This window comes from Tursiops truncatus, chromosome 2 (genome assembly GCF_011762595.2).
Source record: "Tursiops truncatus isolate mTurTru1 chromosome 2, mTurTru1.mat.Y, whole genome shotgun sequence".
Classification (NCBI taxonomy): Eukaryota; Metazoa; Chordata; class Mammalia; order Artiodactyla; family Delphinidae; genus Tursiops; species Tursiops truncatus.
In genome coordinates, this window is record NC_047035.1 from 49,507,376 (window position 1) to 49,527,295 (window position 19,920).

Sequence of the window (19,920 nt, forward strand, 5' to 3'; positions counted from 1 at the left end):
CTCCTGCCCCCCACCCCCAAAGAAAAATAGACATGGGTGAGAATAGGACGGAAAAATTTTTGTTCATTTTTCTCTATTTTCCTTCTACCTACCTAAACAGACTACTTTTTTTTTTCTTCTTTTCAAATCTGGAGAAAAAATAAGATAGACCAAAGATAATATTCCTGGTGCTCAAATAATTCACTGAGACTATTGTCTGGCTGGAGAAAGGTCTTTCTCTGACTTCCCTCAGCTCTCAGAGCCAGGCAACTGCTTCACACAGCCTTCTCAGCACAGGAGGAGCTGCAGCTCACCAATCCTTCAGGGGAATTAGAACACAGAGGGTTGCACCTTCTGTGCAAAAAATACTCTTTAATCCAAATCTTTGTGAAAAAGATCATTTCACTGGACACATTCTTAGAAGTAGAATTACTAGACTAAAGAGTATGAACGTTTTTAAGCCCTTGATCTATGTTTGCAAATTGCTTTCCGGATAGATTTTACACCAGAAATGTATGAGCCGTTCCATTTTTAATATCACCTTAATTCTACTATTTAGAGTTTAATTTCGACTAACAAGCAGCCTCTTCTAAAAGTAAAAATGTTTCTAACAGAGGGTTTTTTAATTCGTATTTTCATAGACATAATATTCTGATTGTCTTACATCTAATAGCTACATGACATACAACACACTACAGGGAAAATGAACATGATCTAAAGGGAAGGAGAGACTTCTCAGAGAAGGGAGAGAGAGAAATCCTAACAGAGGGAATAACTGTAGGTAAGGTAAAAACGTCAAATTATGCCTTGAGCTGACTTTGCAAAGGAGGCCTCATTCACTCACAAACATTAATTGAGCGAGCCGATTTGACGCTCACAGCGATGCATACAGCATGGCCCTGCCCAGTGACTATGGGCTTTACTCTTCCTCCTTCCCTGAACTCCATGGCACCTGGCTCAGAGTGCCTAAAACTGTGGTACCACCTCACCCCTCGAGAACTAAGATTTCCACCCTACAGTGTAGACAGTCATCTTACAGTCAAGATGGAAGCAACAATGACCTGTGATTGGTAGGAAAAGGAAGGACAGAGTTCAGGCACAGAAGCTCCTACGTTGTTCTCACGGCAGAGCCCTTGGTGTCACTCGGCTCTCCCTCTTTTTGTGCACAATTCCGCTGAGCTCATTGACCCATTTGCAAAGATCACAGCAGACCGGAAACCTCACATTAGAAGAGAAAGGAATTTGGTATAGAAGTGAATTGAGGCTGTTGGCAGTACTGAGCAAGGAAGGTAACTGGAAAAACTGTGAACAATCCAAAAAAAAAAAAAAAGGGGGAGAGAAAGAGAACGTTCTGTGGCATATGCTCAGAAAGTCAGAAAGTCTATAATGCATTTTAGAAAGATTTCCACCTAATACATTTAAGAGTCAGTATATATTCTGGAACTCTTGATAATGGAGTATTAAGTATATCAGAAGGCTTTATGGAATTACAGTATAAGTACCCCCCCCCAAAAAAATACTATGGTAATTTTGTGTAGAGATTCCAAGAACTTTCTTCATTGCCCATTAAAAGATTCCATGAAAAAAGACAGCAATTTGAAAGCCAGCAAATATTTTTAGGGTACTGAAATCCAGCAGAGGAATTGTATAAAAGCTATCCATTTACTATAAGGTCTTAAAAATAGGGATTCTTTTCTCTTCACCCTAAGACTGCTATATACCTCTGTACCCACTGCTATTGTTTAAACCTCCCTTCTGTTCTGTTGCTGCAACATTCCAGATTTGCCCTATGTATTACTTTCCCATTGCTGCTTTAACAAATTACCACAAGCTTAGCTGCTTAAAGCAACACAGATTTATCACCTTACAGTTCTAGAGATCAGAATCCTAAATGGGTTTCACTGGGCTAAAAGTGAGGTGTCAGCAGGACTACGTTCCTTGGAGGTGGTTCTAGGGGAGAATCTGTTCTGTTTCTTTCCCAGCTTCTAGAAACCACCGGCATCCCTTGGCTCACGGCCCCTTCCTCCATCTTCAAAGCCAGCAGCATAACGTCTTCCAATCTCTTTCTGACTCTAACCCTCCTGTTTCCCTTTTATAAGCATCCTTGTGATTTATTACCTTGGGCCCACCTGCATAGTCCAGGATAATCTCCCATCTCAAGATCCTTAACTTAGTCACATCTGCAAAGTTCCTTTTGGCATTTTAGGTGCCATAGTCACAGATTCCGGGGATTATGACGTGGAGATTTTTTGACGGGCCATTGTTCTGCCTACCGCACTCTATGAGGAAAGTGTTATTATTATTATTCCACTCTACATATGGCAAAACGGAGCCTTCCCTCTCCTATCCTGGGAGAGGATAAATGACGTGCCAGGTCTGGGCCTTTCAGCTCCTTTCAGCCCAGCACAGTACACTTTGATGCTGACATTAAAACAGTGCTATTTGCACTCAACCAAAAAGAGGAAAAGAGGAAAAACTACCCTAAGTCTGTTTGCTAGATGTCTGAAGACAGCTTGTAGAAGCAGTACTGTGTAGCTGCCTCACATGTTCATCCAGAAACCCCAGGCAGAAATTGGACTTTAACACTTTCAGTCATGTTAGACTTTTGCTCTAAAGAACAATATTCCTGCTTTAAGAAGGAGATGTGAGAATGACTGTCATTTCCAGTATCCAAGCACGTCCTTGGGTCCTGTCCTTTTTCCATGTCTTCCCTCTGGCTCCCCAACCCCCCGGGTTGAGCTTCTCTCCAACGTGGACACTTTCAGCTGGCAGTGATGGGTCACTGCCTGGGAAGGAAAAGGATGTCAGAGCCACATCTTTGAGGTCCTTGAAAGACCCCACCAAGTGAGGTCTGGGACTGGGAGCCCTGCTCGGGTTGAAACCACAGAGTTATTTATTCACAGAAGCTCTCAGCCCTCCAGATCTCAACTGTGAGGAAAAGTGGGAAGCATAATCAGGGATCATGAGAGAATCAGGCTGTAGATAAGGCTGTAAATTGTAGCATTCTCTGCACACAGGTGCTCAGAGCACTGAGCAAAAGTGCTCTCAAGCATTGTCTTACTTGAACAGCCGTAAAAGCCATCTCCCCAATGCTTTCCAGGACTGTTTTATCTAATGACAACAAAAGGGTTGGGACTCTTGAAATCACATCTTAGAAACTGCTTTCTAAAAGGGGACATAGAAAGTGTTATTCATAAAGATTAAAATGCCTTTTTCTTTCGCATTAGGCTCTCAGCATCACAGCACCCTTTCCAGTGTGCTAGCTTCTTGTCCCACACATCACAGAAAATAACCCAGAGAATATTCAGTGATGCAGGCAGAATACAGGCCCAGAATGACCCCAGATGCATCTGTTCAAAAGTCTCTTTGCAGATATTTTATAGTGATTTGGGGCCAGGATAAGTGCTGTACTCTTAAACCTTAATGTACTGAGACACACGCCCACCCTACTTCCCACCAGAGAATATGTAACCTTGTGGAGGGAAAAGAACCTCATCTGATCTCAGCCTGCCCACCTTGTGTGGTCAGAATCCCAAAGGGGAGGATGACGTATTTGCCTTTCAATTCCTAACCACCACAGTCCACGGAATCACTCTATATAGACAAGAAAGATTCATCCTCAGTATAATGCAGGGTGTGGAGAATGATAATTAGGTCCTCCACACAATCCTTGGTCACCCCTGAGACCACTGAAATGTGCCCCATGGCCTATAGCATCGACCTTACCTTTTATACGTTTCCAAGGCACAGAAGAGAGCAATGGCCTTGTCAGCCCCCAAATTTTATCTACCAGGAACTGATGTGCCTGGGGCCCTTATCCTGTCCCATCACAGGTGGCAGTGTGACTTAGATGTGTCCCTTAATCTCTCTGGACTTCACGGTTTTGTTTGGCGGGGGGGTGGGGGGGGGATTGTTTTGTCTCTAAAACTATAGACTTAGAGCAGATGACCTCTAAGTTTTTACAGTTAATACCCCCTGGTTTTCTTCTGTGGCTTCTCTCTTCAAAATCACGGCCGAAAGCTGTTACTATTTCAGGAAACGCTATGGACTGGCGTAGCTGCCTCCTACTTGCCCCAGGGGTTCTAGTGGGTCTCAGAGGTTGCCTGTGACACTGAAAATTCAACACTAGTAGGAAGTAGCCGATAAAGGATCACACAAGGAAAAGCGTATGGTCCACTCTGCCTCGGCTGTAGTTTTCATGACTCCGAGCACCAGAGCTGTCCCTGCAACCCCAAATAAAAGTATCTAGTTAGAGGGATATGCATTTCCAGGACAAATTCCTCAAGGTAGGTAAACCATACCTGAACAAATCCAGGTAGATTTTATGAAATCCAAGGTGAGAGGCATCGTGACAGCTTTCAGAGCCCAGAGAAGAGGTGCTTTGCTCTTTCTAATTTTGACAACATGCACGACATCCCAGAGAATTGCCTGATTTTCCATAAGACCGAATTGGATCCAAACCCTGTTTTCGCTTTTGGAGAATGTGCTTTGCACTTGACACTCTGGGGAGCAGTTTGGTCCTTTGGAATCTTTTGTATCTCTTTGAAATATAGGAATTTTCAGTTCTTCTGATGATAGTTCCTTATGAATCATGCCCTGGTGTTCTAACTTGGAGTGGAGGACTTGGTGACAGAGTGTGCAGCTGTCCCAAGGGTGGAAAGAGCCTGTTGCCTTTCTTCTTTTAAAAGGAGCTTTTCAGAACGGAAGTGTTTCTCACTTCTCAACTGCAGTTCATGCCACACTTAAGAAAGATTATAATACCACCTTTCACTGTAAATTATGTACCAGTGGGACATAACTGTGACTTTGGATGCTCATTAGATCATTTAAGGACACTCAACCCCTTCATTCATTTCTTTGTCTCTTTTCAAGTCTTCCCAACAAAAGCAAATTATTTTACAGCTGGTTTATAATTGAACTGAAACTCATCTTTAACGCTGCTCGTGCAGCTCTTAGTGACATATCTTGCCTTACTGTACTCTGAAATACAACCATCTTGTTGAACCAGCACCCAAGGACTGCTTAAGTTAGGAAGCTGTTCACTACCAGACAGGAAGATAACCAAGAATTCTACCAGAGCACAATACAAGCTGGGTTAGCCTATGGAATCCCTGTCAGTTTGCCTTTCCTCTTTGAATTCCAAAAATAATACCTCAAAGACTGTACTTTACATTTCCAAATATTCCACATCTGTAGAAATCTTTAGTGCACTGTACATGTTGGAATCAGTCAAGAAACTCTACCCTCAGAAGTATAAAAACCAATTAGTAGTATAAGATACAGATTTTCTCTAAATACGGTCAGTTCTCCTCCCAACTTCATGCGTCCCATTTCCCAGCTGCTCAGGTTTAATGCAATGTCTGCTAATGAACAAATAAAATAAATATACAGTAAGGCAAAAAAGGAGCACACCACTTAAATATTCTTTTTTTGCCTCAAACCCAAAAGTCAGTAAATAATAAGTGTGGTCCCCAGCCAATCTTTGCTTTGATGATTCTTGATTACTTCTTCCAAGCAGAGGCCCCAACTCCAGAGTCCGGCCAATCCAGGTGGGAAGGGAAAGCAGTCCAGGCAAAGGCAAGAGGAGAGTGATGGTCACTGACAGAGTTGAGGGAAAGTGTGTCTCGTCACACTCCCATTATAAACACTGTCCTCATCCCAGAGTTACTGATATGCCCGGAGCTGCCACACCAGTATTCCGTTGGCGTTCTGTTTCCCGTTGCTCTTTCCTGCTAAACTGCTTTTTGCCCAGCAAAGCTCTTCAGCAGACAGGATCACTGCATGTGATGAAACATGACAAAAAAATTAAAAATCTTTGAAGGGGCTATTTTTCTTCCTCCAGCGACCTATACGTGAAAAATTAATAATAGTTATCCTGGTTATTAGCTATGACCTGAAACATAGCTTCATATCATGTATTCTGAAAAAAGCACTAACCCAATTCCTCTTTGTCGTGACTGACAGAATATTAATGGCTGAAAAGCCTTCTCCAGATCTCAGTCATTGTGCTTTGAAGGAGAGGTAAGGAAGTGGCATGTACATCCTTCCTGCATCCTGGGTATAACACAGAATACACTCTTGGGTAGCTATGTGTAGGCTCAATGTTAGTTGTGTGATTTGGCTAAACATGGGTGTGGCACCACTGTTCCCAATGTTGTCTTACTGTCTTTGGTTCATGTCTTTGAACATGTCCAGAGGGGCACGATGAGGAGAGTAAAGATTTGAAATCCACACCCTAGAAGAAAGGTTGGAAATCGATTCTATTTATCCCAGAAAAGGGATGATTTAAAGGGGGCCGGTGACTGCTCTCAAATATTTGAAGAACTAGCGCGCTGTTCTGTACGGCCCCAGATAGTAATGGTACGATTAAGGAGTCGAGTTCCCAAAGAGATCTATCCAGACCCATGTCAGCAATGACTACAAACAGGAGGGGGCTGCCGGAGGCCATGAGATCCTCAACCTAGGGGACTTCAAGGGGAAGCTTGTGATTGCTGCTCAGATGTTATCGAGATAAGTGTCTTCCCTCTTAGACTCCTGCAACCTAAGGTAATATCAAGTGACTTAGATGACCTGTAGGCAACTGACCCAACACTTGCACCATGTGCCCATGGGGAAGGGCACAGAGAGTCTGCTGGGATCAAGTGGAAAGTGCTCTCTTGCAGTTCATTTGGACAATTTTCATGACAAGGTAGGAAGTTTTTTTTAGGAGCTTCTTAGAGAAAATGGGGTAAGAGCCCAGCTGGTAGGGTATGGGAGGCCATAGGTGGGAAAAATTCAGAGACAGAGATGGAGTGATTGGGTAACATGTATATTAAATAAGCTTGCTTGAATAGAGAGCATGGTTCAAGACTGAGAGGAGTCAGGGACAATTGGGTCATCAATAAATAACGGATCTACATAAAAGGATAGAAAAGCTAACCATTTTAGTGTCAAGTTAGTAATCCCATGAATAACCATAGCTGCCCTCAGCCCAGTCCCGCAGAGTGGTACCATCACCAACTCCAAGTGCTTCTTCCCGGTGCTGAGAATAGAAAAGGGGAGTATGATGGGATTGGATATGCTCCCTGAGTCTGGATGCAGTACACGTCTCTTCACTGGTTTTCAAATGATTACTCGAGAGTTCAGTATACCCTGAAATTCATTCTACTGTATGTGTCCTTTCCCTTAATCTTCAGGGCAACAAGTATTTTAAGGATAATGAATTAATTATTATTACTTGGTGAAAAATACATTTCCAAGCAAATTCTTGTTAAAAATGTTTTACTGAGATAAATATAATTGTAAATTCTCTCCCTAAAAGAAGCCCGTATCAGTTTGTGGTGCTGTGCAATTGTCTTTCAAATTTTTCCATTAAACTAAAAGACTAATTCCCCCCTGAGATCATTATAATGTAAATCATTTCTGAACAAGGAAATGATCACACATGCCAAATTACCCGAACCATCTGAAGTTTAGGTAGAAGAAAATTGGAATGTATTATTATTGGGAACACAAAGCCTTAACTCCATAAGTAGCCATTTCTTTTCTCTGAAAATCTGCTTTACACTTTTCTGTAAAAAAGTAAAAAAGAAAAAGAAAAGAATTTTCCCCAAGGATAAGTCTAAAGCCTGAAAAGCTAATTTTGATATGTTCAGAAATGAAAATGAGACCGGGTTGGCAGTATTAAGCTGAAATGCTCCACCAATGCCCTTGCTCTGAGCTCTTCCAATAGAATCCCGTTCTGCACACACGTGCTCCACTGAGCGCGCGCAGAATAGCGTTTGGATAGGATAAGGCTGTGTTCAACACAGAGGAACATGCTAACAGACTCAAACCAGAAAAATATTCCCAGGAACACTCTCTGGCCACCAAAACAAAATTATTTTTTCAATGAGAAGCAAGTTCCTTGGTGGTTTTGGACATAGAATACTACCATCATGCCATCTGTATTTCCTAAATTATTATTATCAAACTAAGCTCTAAGAAGGCCCCTATTGGTAAAACATCTGTCTCTGACCAGATAACCCTACTGCATACAACCACCTATTGTTCAACAAAAGAGAAAGGAATGATTTTAGTAATTTAGAGGAGCTACCTCTAAATTACTCTAAATGTTAGAACCAAATCAAGTAATTGATATGTCCTTACTCTGGGATAATAGTGATCTTCATGCCAGACCTGACTATCTGAAAATAAAGACGTTTTTGCCACAAATGCACCTCACCACTGCCCATGGTCTGTTTATTGTTAGAGAACCAGAGATGTTCAAGGGCATCGTTAGGGTCTCATCTTAATGCAGAGACAAAGGTAAGGCTCCTTCCCTGATTACTTGTTCAGCCCTATCTTCCTCTCCTATTCAAAGAGCAAGTCTTGAGTGTGCTGGTATAGAAAAACCACCTCGTTCATTTAGAAATGGAAAAAATAAGAGACAAAAGGAAAACTATGGAACAGCAAAGAGTTGGTCAAAATCGTCACCTCCTAAATAGAAACTCTTTAAGAGGCCATCGTTGTACAGGTAGTAACATCCAAGGGAGCTGGAGAGGGTGAAGTATTAATCTCCTCTTGGTCATCAATGGGTAAAATTTACCTCTAAGGTTTCTAAATTCAACTCGAAAGATATTTAATTAAACGGAAACTTCCAATACCTTCTCTACCACTAAAAATTGGGAGAAGAGAAGACAATTGTCTGTGATATTTGAAGTATCCTCTGGTCATGGATTCCGACCTGCCGAGAATTCCCTCCCAGTCTCAAACCACATTGGCAACTACGGGGTGGATGAAGCTTTGTGAAAATGCATTCGTAAGGCAGGTCTTGGGGAAAACTGTGCCCAGCAGGTGGCAGATTTCTGATCTCTAGTTTGCGTTGATCTTACATTTAGACACAGATTCAGAAGAACAGACAGTCCCTTTTCCAGTGCCTTCGGAAAGATTGCCGCTCCGTAGAATGAGTCCTTTCTCCTCCACCCTTAATCTACAGCCCAGCTTCCCCAGGAGATCCTACTTTGATTTCCGATCCTCACCCCATCAGCTGAGCTTGCATTCCTCTTTACAGTCTCTCAATGCACCGGGTGAGCTGAGCTCGTCTGACCTTTCCTCTTGATCTCTGTGCCTTGAAGGCATCTCTGAATACCTGTTTCGTTCTTGGCGTCCATGTGCGTGCAGAGGGGGATGAGCTAGTCTCTGTGTCTGTGGCCTGCTTCCGGTATGAGGAGCATTTGGATGAGGGAGCTTTGTGGCATCCTTGTGTGTGTGGTGTGAGGACCAACCCATCGAGCTGTGGTCAATGTATATAATGGTGTCGGAAAGTGATGAGTGAAGTTGTTCTTTTTGCACAAGCTGGTACCACCATGGGAAACCTGCTCTGTCATCACATGCAGTGGCATAGCACGCGCAGGTGCTGGCTGAGTGGAGGCTGTGGCCTTAGTATGGAGGTTTGCAGCCCTGCTGTATCCAGGAAACCAGCTGTGTCTGGGAGACTGGATCAGTGCACCCAGCCTGGAGTGGTCTGATTAAACATAGACTCAAGAGATCTTTATTGAAAAAATAAAAGTAAAAAACTTGCCGACAGCAGAATACATCATACAAAGCAGACACACCAGAGAGCAGCAAGTGAAAGTATTTCCTGCCGAATCCTGCGCTCACTGGTCAGAGAGGGTCATGGCTGATTTTTTTCTAAGCAAAGGGGAGGAACCACCACCAGCTAAATCAGAAACCCTCAACTAGCCTAAGGCCCAAAGATGGGAGTCACTGAAAAGTCTGGCCTCCCCGAGTTTCCCACAGCTAAGAGGGTTGTGACACGGCTTCAGGCTGATTTCAGGAAGCTGGACTAGTGATACTGTGCCATGAACTCTGTCTAGCCAATAGAATCTTAAAATACCTAAACTGCAGTCCTATTTGATCTCTTCAGGACTATATTGTAATCAGGGATACTGACGATGCACATTTCACATTTCCAAAGGTTTCTTTTGTTTGTTATTTTATTCTGTTTGCTCATCCCACATCCTGGAATGAAGAAGCCCACAGCATGACAGTGCAAAAAGGATGCAGGGACTTCAAGCGCTCTTTAAAATGACATTTTTCTTTGTGCTTTTATGTTTCTTAATGTTTTTCTGTGCGCTATTGGCTTTTAGACATGCTTTGTTATGGAAGCCTTTTCACTTGTGTCTAATGTACTGAAATATTGTTATAGTCTTTGTAATGTATATTGTCTCAAGAATAAAATATGTGGGTTTGGGGATATCTGATGGCTGTATTTGACACCATTGTTCTAGTTGTATCGTTGAAACTTAAATGTACGATGGTGTGTTTAAAGTAGTGTAAAAAAGATTTCAGAAAACTTGTTTTGAAAAAGACTTGCACAAGGCATGATTCATTTAAAAAATTTAAAAGCCCTATTCAGATTCTACAAATTTATGTCCAAAGCTGGATATCAGATTCAGTTTTAAAACTCCAGGTGTTCTGTACTCACTAAGTTCTAACCTGTGAATAGGAATTGAAGTGATAATTGATACAAACTAAACATAAGTATTCAGCCATGAGTTGGAGAAAATGATTATTCTGCATATCAATTCATCCTAGAGGAAAAAACAAAACCAAAAGTAATATTATAATCTTTACATTTTGTTTTTAATTCAATCATTAGTCCTTTCTAAGGTGCTTTCTTAATTCTTCTAAAATACTTTTAATTCAGTGTATTATCCTTTATTTAGCACATAAGGGCCTTACTGAATTGAAAAAACATTAAATGATCCCTTCTAGGAGATACCCTGGTGCTCATCAAAAACACATTTCCTAGATCAGTCACTGACAGCACTTGAAATTGTAGTTCACACACCTTTGAACATTTTAAGACTAGACGGCTTCATCCACCCTGATGAAACTTCTCATGGAGTAGGTAAGGGGATGTTAGGGAAAGAGGGAGACGGTTGCAAAAGTCGCACAGGTGATTCCAATACATCTCTGAGGTCACTCCAACCCCCTTCAGCACCATTTCCCCCTCCCTCCCTTAGGTGAAAAGGACTCATGTAGTAAAACAATCTAAGAAAGAGATGAGGTCATTTTCATATTTACGACATTTAATTCATGTCATTATTAATAATTACCAGATGTATGTATTAACATAGGGATTACATTACACATCTAGTTATATAATTATCATGTGACTTGAGCCCAAGTAACAGCAAAGGCCTCTGGGCCTAACCAGAGTTAGAAGTACATGGAATAGTGATGTAGAATGGAGTTTTATCAAGATTCAGTGATTTCTCCATTTCAATTGGATGAATTTTTCTCATTTTCTTCTGAATACGGAAACTTTAGTGGAAAAGATTAAACTCGGAAGATGATGAAAATTTAAGCCGTACAGTTTAGAAACAATTGGAGGAGATTTTATTAAATGAAAAAAAAAAAAAAAAAGATGTACTATTCATTTTGAAAGAGCAGAGAGGCAATTTTTACCCAGGCAAGTAAACTAATATAGAAAGGGCTTTGGTTTTTCATGAATCAGGCCTCTGGTGACTCTCTTCAGCTGGTGCTTTTTACATGTATACAAATAATTTTTATTGACCTGGTTGTTGTTTCATAGCTTTGATGTGTAGTATCTCTTTATAGGATGCAATTTTGAGACACAATCTGCACCTTACTCTCAATTAGGCAAGTATACCTATTGTAATTGTTATCTTTTACATATGTGCTTGATGTGCTCCACTCCCTTCACAAAATAAACGGTGGCAGCTTATTCTATGTCAATAGAATTGTCTAATTGTCGTTCAAATCCCATTATAGCAGTTTCTCACGTGCGCAGAAAAAATGAGTCTGTATTTTGAAATCTTATGCCTCAGAGAAGATTACTTTTCCCCCAGCTTTCTTATACATCAATGCAAAGCACTCTTTATAAGCAGAGCACTTGTGGGCAAAGGTACTAATCAGACTGATACAGTTTCAAACTGAGTAGTGTATGCAGTTTTAAACTGAGCCCTTTTTTGGTATGAGTCTATCAAGAGAGACATGTTTTCTTATCAATGTCAATTTTGCTTCCTATTTCTCTCTCCCATGCCTTTCACTTGGAATGACAACAGTTGATATTAAAAAGCTGTTGGCAGGTATGGAATAACCTTATTCTGTTACAAATAGCAAAGACCAAAGTGCATGTGTGGTGGCTCACAGATCTGATACATCAGCAATTTCGTCTGTCCAGAGCAAGTTCTGGGCAGGTGACATTTAGAACTCGGGCACAGCGCTGCGTACAAAGACGTCATTCCATCTGCACCTAAGGTCCAAAACATTTTACACGGTAGTTTTAGGAGTAACACGGAAACTGCATTTGTGGTGAAGGAAGCAACCTGTCTTACATCCAAGTCACAATCACTCATGAAAATTAGTTTCTGTTGCTGATAGCTTCGAAGCTTTTGAGCTTTCGCTAACACTGAGGAAATTTTCAAAACGAGTAGACCTGAGCACTTCTGCAGAAGGGACATTTCCTTGTTTCACTGAGTGTGTTTTATCCCTCCTCCATCTAGGACTCTAGCTCCTAGCCTCCCCGTCTCAGGGTTACACAGGCATCTTAGCGCATCCCTCTCCCCTTATGTCTCTGGTGTACTGTTCTGCCAGTCACCGGGTGAAGGGACTTGCACCTTCCAAAATCGATGCCACTGCGCTTCCGGATCACCCGGCTGGGAGTGCAGGCTGAGCCGGGTAACCCCTGCTGAATCGGTCGTGTGTCCTCCGTCTGCTTCTGGGCGCAGAGAGCCCTAGCTCCCAGGAAGTGCCCCCTGTCTGCTCACTCACAGCCCCTTCTGGCCCTGGACACCTCCTTCCCGCATGGAAGCATGAAAACGGGACAAGACGCTCCTCTCCGGCCCAGGAGTGCGTTATGGCGTGAGCTCAGTGGGTCCGTCTTAGTAACCGCCCTCCCTTCTGTTGTTCCCAGTGGCCTGGTTTGCTTTTGACCCTGGCTCGGCGCACTCTGACATCATCTTCTCCAATGACAACCTGACTGTGACCTGCAGTAGCTACGATGACCGGGTGGTGCTGGGGAAGACTGGCTTCTCCAAGGGTGTCCATTACTGGGAGCTCACGGTGGATCGCTATGACAACCACCCAGACCCTGCCTTTGGTGTGGCTCGCAACAACGTGATGAAGGATGTGATGTTAGGAAAGGACGACAAAGCCTGGGCAATGTATGTGGACAACAACCGGAGCTGGTTCATGCACAACAACTCGCACACCAACAGGTACCCTGCAGCCCCTACCCCCCAAGCAAGCCTTCTTCACGTTGGCTTCTGGTCGAGAACGAGAGCCCGAGTTCAGAGACCTGTTAAACAGACAACATGAAGGAAGACAGGCAGGCGATCTTTATGAAGTAGAAGTCTTACTGCTCTTGGCTGAGTCCCTCCTGGAGTTTTATTTTATTTTATTTGCATAATGACAGAGACATGAGTACTTTCCTAGGTCCCTCATTGCTACGTTCCACCCAGGGCTGGAAACTAAGAATCCTCATGCATATGTATTATAGAAAAACATTCCCGGATTCTAAAATCCAGACTTACAACTTCCCAGAGAAGCACTGTTGGACAAGAGACTTAGTTTCTCTGAACATCGGTTTCCAAATCCACCAATTAGGAAAATCATGTTTTTCCATGCATAAATGTTCCCGTGATTACATGAATCATGCAAAAATGCCTCCCATCCACCTGAAAATAGAAGCCACTGTTCTTCTTATTATGATTATTATCAATGCCACTTCTCAGAATAGTAGCCATTCATTAAACGAAGTCGTGTGGATGCCAATTTGGATAGTTTTGTACTTGAAGAGCTCTCTTATTATTGTATGGACTCAGAGTACCCAGTTTGCTGGGGAAAGAGAACAAAGGTAAATAAAGGTTTTCCTTTAACACCAAAATATAGGCAAGTATAATGTAACCCATGCTATCATATTTTTTCTAGACCTCCTTTTTCATACGGTTTGCGTTTTCTTCCTCAAATGTATTTGTCACACGTTTCCTAGGTAGAGAAGTGTCTTTTGTGGATCCTAGTCCACCTTATTCTCAAAGATTTCCCCAGGATACATTCATTGGTGTCTCTGGGAAAAAAACAAAAATACAGTTGTCGTCAGTTGGATCACAAGGAAAGTGAGTCAGGCAGTGGTAGGCAGTGGACTCCACTGTCTCAGCTTTTTCTGTATGCTCATCACTGCCCCTTTTCCAGCCAGTAGGACTCCTAGGTCCTTCACTTCCTGTCCCCTTGGATAGTTTCTATACAACTGCATTCAGTTGTGTATTATTCACCATCACTTGAAGTGAGCACACATGCCATTCCAGCCTGATATCAAATCCTACTAGATATATATAAGCCATTGTCTTCAGTAATTCACATTGGGGGGACCCTCTGTCACCAGATTCCCTGATGCCATGTACCACGCTTACTTTTCCCTTTTAGCTTCTTTATTTTGGAGTGAAGGAGTGAGTAATAACACAACTGCCACGCTATGCAGAGAAACACTTTCTTAAGGCAGAGCACATCTGCTTGCATGCAAACTGCATGTCACCAGTGCCCTCATTGCCGAAGCTGTGAATTTCCAAGATGAAATTGACACCCCTGTGTTTTAACCACTACGGGCAGTCTGTGTTCTGCGTGCCGGGGGGAAAGAACAACACTCTAACATTTCTGTGCTCTGCTGAGATGAGGCTGAAGTTCAGTATTGCTAGCTCTCAAAGAGGAGGAAAAAGGCAAATCTGATCATCCATGCTCAATGGCTTCTGTGAAACCATCAATGGAAGCGTAAGACACAATTCGTGGTCAAATGACAGTCACTCCACCTCCTACAGTATAATTAATGATTTCACCTTACAGAGAGGAGATTCCTCTTCTCCGGTGTTGGCGTTTTATGAAGAGCCTCCAACTTCTCCAAATTCAGCATGCCCCAAATTACCATCTTTCTGGAATGAGCTTTTCTGTTTCACGGAGAGCAGAAGGGCCCAAATCCAATTTTTCATGCATGTGTTTTAGGTTCAGCTTAAGTGCTTCTTTGACTTTCAAATTAAATCATTTTGTATTTAATGACGCTTAATTCACACCATATGTGCAAAGCGTGAGACCCAGCTCTAGGCAGAGCTCTGATAGCCCAGAGGCTACTTTTTGCTCCTGGCCTTTGATGCTTTGTTTTCTACTAGACCACAGCCTGTAGAGACCCTGTATGAAGGAGTTCGCTCTCGGCAACGGCAGAGCAGCATGGTGAATCTATACATTCTCAACAGGGGAGTGAAAATTGGTTTTCCAGGGAGCGAGCAAAAGATCTTACTTCTTATATATATAAAGCACAGATATACGTACAGCCCATCAGCAGATACACAGTATATCTGCGGTATTAAAACTGTAAGTGAGGAGGGGCGATTAGGGGGAAAAATGTTTTAAAAGGCTCCTGGGGTGGGGATGAGGAACAATACTTTTAAACAAGTTAAAAAATACTGGTTTAACCATACAAAACGGGAAGCTTCTAGAATGATGACAGGCAAGTGAAACCCCATGTTTTCTTTTCCCACAGAACTGAGGGAGGGATCACAAAGGGGGCCACGATCGGGGTCCTCCTAGACTTAAATAGAAAAACCTTGACATTTTTTATCAACGACGAGCAGCAAGGTCCCATCGCGTTTGAGAACGTGGAAGGGCTGTTCTTCCCGGCAGTCAGCCTGAACAGGAACGTGCAGGTGAGCTGCAGACTCTGCTTCTGAGGCTGCCCACGGGCAGCGAACTCAGCCCCTGCCCACCGAAGGCCCAGACCGAGACGCGGAGGAAGAGGGGGGAGGAGCGCTGGGTGGGATGGACGTGACAAGTGAGATGATTCCAGATTGGCATGAGCCCCTCGGTTATATTTAGACACAATCTAGTGAACAGCAGGTGGGAAACTGGGATTCTCTGCGTGGCTGGCTAATTAATGATTGTCCCTCTGAGCCCTAGATTCCTCTCTAGTAGAAAGGAAACTCTTGAATCAGCTGGCATGAAAACAAATGAAATGACTGATGCAAAGCGCCGTGAGTGCCAGAGAAGTGAAGGTGCGAGCCTGAAGTGCTAGCACGATGCTCAGAAATTTGGGGCGATTTCTGTGCACTCTTATCAGTTCTGTCAGGCGCTTCGGGGACGGAAAACACATACTGATGATTTACTGTAAATAAAAACAACAAGTTCTTCTCATTCATTCATTCAACAAATATCTATTGAGTGCCTTTAATATGTCAGGCACTATTGAAGTATTATGAGTATTGGTGTTTACCAGTGAAAACAAAACAAAAATCTTTCCCTCTTAGGGCTCACATTCTAGTTATAGGAGACAGACAGTGAATAATAAGCACAACTGCTATGTTAACTATATAGTATGTTAGAAGGCGATATCCAGTGGAGACAAGACCGAGGGAGGGCAGTGGCCATCTTAAGCAGCGTCGTCAGCATAGGTGGACCTTATTGTAGTCACAGGTGAGCTGAGCCTTGAAGGGGGTGAGGGAGTGAGCTGTGTGGGGCTTTCCAGGCAGAGGGAACAGCCAGGGCAAAGTTTCTAAGGCACGAGGGGCCTCACTTAAGCAAGGAAGGGCCAGGAGGTGGCAACTGGGGCAGATGAGGGGCAGTGGGAGAGAAGATCAGAGCCATGCGGGAGGGTGTGCCCTGCCAGCCTCTGCCGGGACGGGACCTTTCACTTCTGTCCTGAGCTAGAGCTCATCATCGACTGTGACCCTCATTCAGCAAATGGCTGCCTTACGATAGGATAGATAGGGCTTGAGAATCAAAACACTGCTGGCGATTTTTGCTCTATATAAAACCACGTCTTGGAAGCTATTTTAAAAATCCATTGTTGTTTATCAGTATGTGCAGTAGAAGTGATTGCAACCCAGTGACCTCTGCCCTTCTGTCTTGCTGCAACTAGATGGGTTTTTCTGGATGGCTGACATCTAATCAATCAGAGTGCAGCCCCTACATTGGACAAAAGAAAGCTATAGATTTCCCTAGAAGTGTGTCTTCGAAAACCCTCATTCAAAGTTTTCCACATTTTCAGCTTTTTCCCTTGCAAAGAATATTGTACTCGACGCTCTTCAGGGGTTTCTGAGTATCTTTAGAGAAAGACTGTTGGGCTGGGGAAGACAGGGACAAGACAAGAAGGGGAGAGATGACAGACAGCAGTGCATGAAATGGTTCTAGCCTGGTCCGTGCAGCTCAAGTATGAGGTTGGACAAAATTCAGTGAAATATTAAATAAGTGCCCACGTTTCTTCATACCTGGCAATCATGTAGTCCATCCCTAAATGAAAGGCTTATCCTAACTGGAATAACTAGTGGACAAATAACAGGGGAAGAGTTGTCTGTGCATCTGCTTTCTGTCCATGGACATGGCAGTGATCACCGCCGTGTGGCCAACAGGCTTTTCTACCTTCATATCCATGCCTGTGTCTTCAGTCATAGGAACACAATTTCCCCAGAATCCTTTGAAGAAGCAAGTGGCTGCGAACCATATTATCAAGTGTCTCCAAGAGTGGGGAGCCCAGCATGGTGGCCAGGTTCTTAGCACAGGCTGAACTCTACTAGAATTCTCTTCAATGCCTGCTAGAATAGATGTTACAGAAAACTGAACAGATCCCCTTTTGAGTGAGGAACACACCCATTGTGCTCTGGGGAAGGGGTGCAGGGGGGGATCCTGCAGTGCCTTTGGGACTCACAGTCTCTTCCCACAGGTCACGCTCCACACGGGGATCCCAGTCCCCGACTGCTACTCCAGCAGAGCATCAATAGCCTAAAGATGTGCTGTGGAGGCGCCAGCTGCCTGTTCTTACCTCCACCTGAGAGCAACAGCAAGGAGCTCAGCCAGAGCTGGAGGGAGAGGGAGGAGGAGAGAGATGCTGGTCCTCGCACCCCGCAGCCCCCCTTTCCCTCCAGCCTCTCTACTGCTGTAAAGCCTGCTTTCTCTTCCATGTTCAGCAGTTCTAACCAACGGAAGACCTAGACAACCCACCATGTCACTTTGTTTCCACAGCCAGATTTTGCTTTTAGTTACATTGTTTTTTTTACGTAGGTGAGTTATCTTTTCTTTCTCCTTTGATCATGTCATTGGTGACTTACTGACCTGGCACTGCCAAGAGAAAATTCTCCTGATAACTTTTTTCTTAAACTTTCTGTCAAGGAGGTAGGTAGTAGGGAGAGGTAAGGAAGAATGAGCTAAATTCGGAGCTTGCCGTTTAGAACGTTCTTGAGTGTTCTTACCCTGCGACCTCTCATGCAGCGTTAGCTCTGCAAAGCTAGTCTTTTCAGCAATGAAAAGTTTTACTATCCACTAAAGCACAAAGATATCAGCGACCCGACTACACAAAGACGAAGGGGTAGAGGCTCACAGGACAGCTAGGTCATTAGGACGGGCCAGAAACCCTGGTCGCTGAATGAAATGGGAAGGTCTCTAAATAGAGGCAGGGCAGGGGACTTCATGATCTGGTTCATTCATTTAATACAAGTTTTTAATTGAAAACCGACTCTGGACCAGGCACTGTTCTAGACAATGGAGACAGAGTGGTGAATACACAGGTGTGGTCTCTGCCCTCCCGGAGCTTATATGGTCCTAGGAGAACAAACCAAAAATAAAATTATTACAAATTGTTATTAGTATTAGGAAGGAAATAAACAAGGGCCAAAGAGGCTCCTTGGTAAGATCTTTCAGATCCCCTAGAATGATGCTAAAAATCCATGCATTCTGGCCACAGCACCAGAAACATACCAACTCAATGCCTTTTCAACTGTGCTATTTTAATGATGGTACTTGCTGCCCTTCACCACAGAGTCCTTTTTCAGTAGAAACGATGTCAGCATTCTTATTTGTTAATACTGCGGTGATACTAAGCCTTAAAAATAAATGTGAAAAAAAATTAATGACCAGAAGGAGGAAGACTCATTGTCCATAACGGAGGATCTTAAGTTGCAGTTCACAGCATTCACATTCTCAGGATTAATGCGCTTGTCTCCGTGTAGACTCACTATCTGTGCCTGTTACAAATGAACAATCCATCCTCTCTGCTGCCATTCACAACCCAACTTTCTGGAATTGTTCAAATAATGTTTGGGAGGAAAGGAAATTGTAGGTCATTGCTATGATGGATAGCAGAATACTAAGCTTATTACTTCCGTGTAGAGATAGACTTATATAAGCTACCCTTCCGATCCTTTTGTTTGACATGAAGTTTTAGAAAATGTAGCACCTAGAAGGAGGTTCTGGTTAGTTGTCTAAATATTTGCCAGGGAGCCAAGAAATTCACCATGGAAAAAAAAAAGAAAAAGAATAACAAAAGGGAAGAGGTAGGATGGGAAGGCTAACAAATTAAAGTTTGGGCAAAAAGTAATATATGTAAATAGCTACTAATTTACTTTTGGGCTTACTTGATTTAGATTATTCCTATCAGCTGTGGTGTTTTTCTAGTTAAGTGTACCTGATTTATTGAATGGGTGCTATCCTATTTGTGTCCACCTTGGTTTTTCTTGGCTACAGAAACATTCTGTTGCAGGCCAACACTAATTTGATATATGATTTATTCTCCAATGAGACTCGATGGCTGGGCCGCTGTAGACTCATAGTTTCTCTTGTTCCTTATTAAATTCATCCTGCTAATTAGATTTCTAGTGACCGGTAACACGTAGTTTACACAGAATTGCAGTTATAGATGCATACAGCTACTGTACTAGAACAGATGGATATTTCTGGTGTGCCAATAAATGATTTTTATGAGAGAACATCCCATGTGTCTTTAGAATTTCTTAGTTTTTGCCTTTTGGGGACGACAGTTCGCCTTTGTCAGAGCAAAGTGTCATGGGAAGGTCCCGCAGAGCTCGGGAAAACACCTGCCCTTCATTCCATCTCCTCAGGAACCTTGCACCGTCGCCTAGTGGTGCTGACCTCCTGAATCCTAACTCAGTATGAAACATTAACAGTGAGATGCTGTTGAGG

At 43.0% G+C, this 19,920-nt stretch overlaps 1 protein-coding gene across 5 annotated transcripts in view; it reads left to right on the forward strand.

The window, feature by feature from the left end:
* Positions 1-19,702, forward strand: part of TRIM9 (tripartite motif containing 9) — a 112,125-nt gene extending 92,423 nt beyond the window's left edge. For 2 of the 5 annotated variants that reach the window (XM_019924296.2, XM_073800473.1), the window contains exons 8-10: positions 12,884-13,187; positions 15,497-15,659; positions 17,669-19,702. In XM_019924296.2, coding sequence (XP_019779855.1) covers positions 12,884-13,187; positions 15,497-15,659; positions 17,669-17,731 — 530 coding nt within the window. In that variant the 3' untranslated portion in view covers positions 17,732-19,702. Of the gene's footprint in view, positions 1-4,115; positions 4,151-6,221; positions 6,226-8,837; positions 9,027-11,565; positions 11,608-12,032; positions 12,057-12,883; positions 13,188-15,496; positions 15,660-17,668 lie in introns of all 5 variants that reach the window. The other 3 variants (XM_073800474.1, XM_073800476.1, XM_073800475.1) reach the window with 3 other exon arrangements.
* The last annotated feature ends 218 nt before the right edge of the window (positions 19,703-19,920 follow it).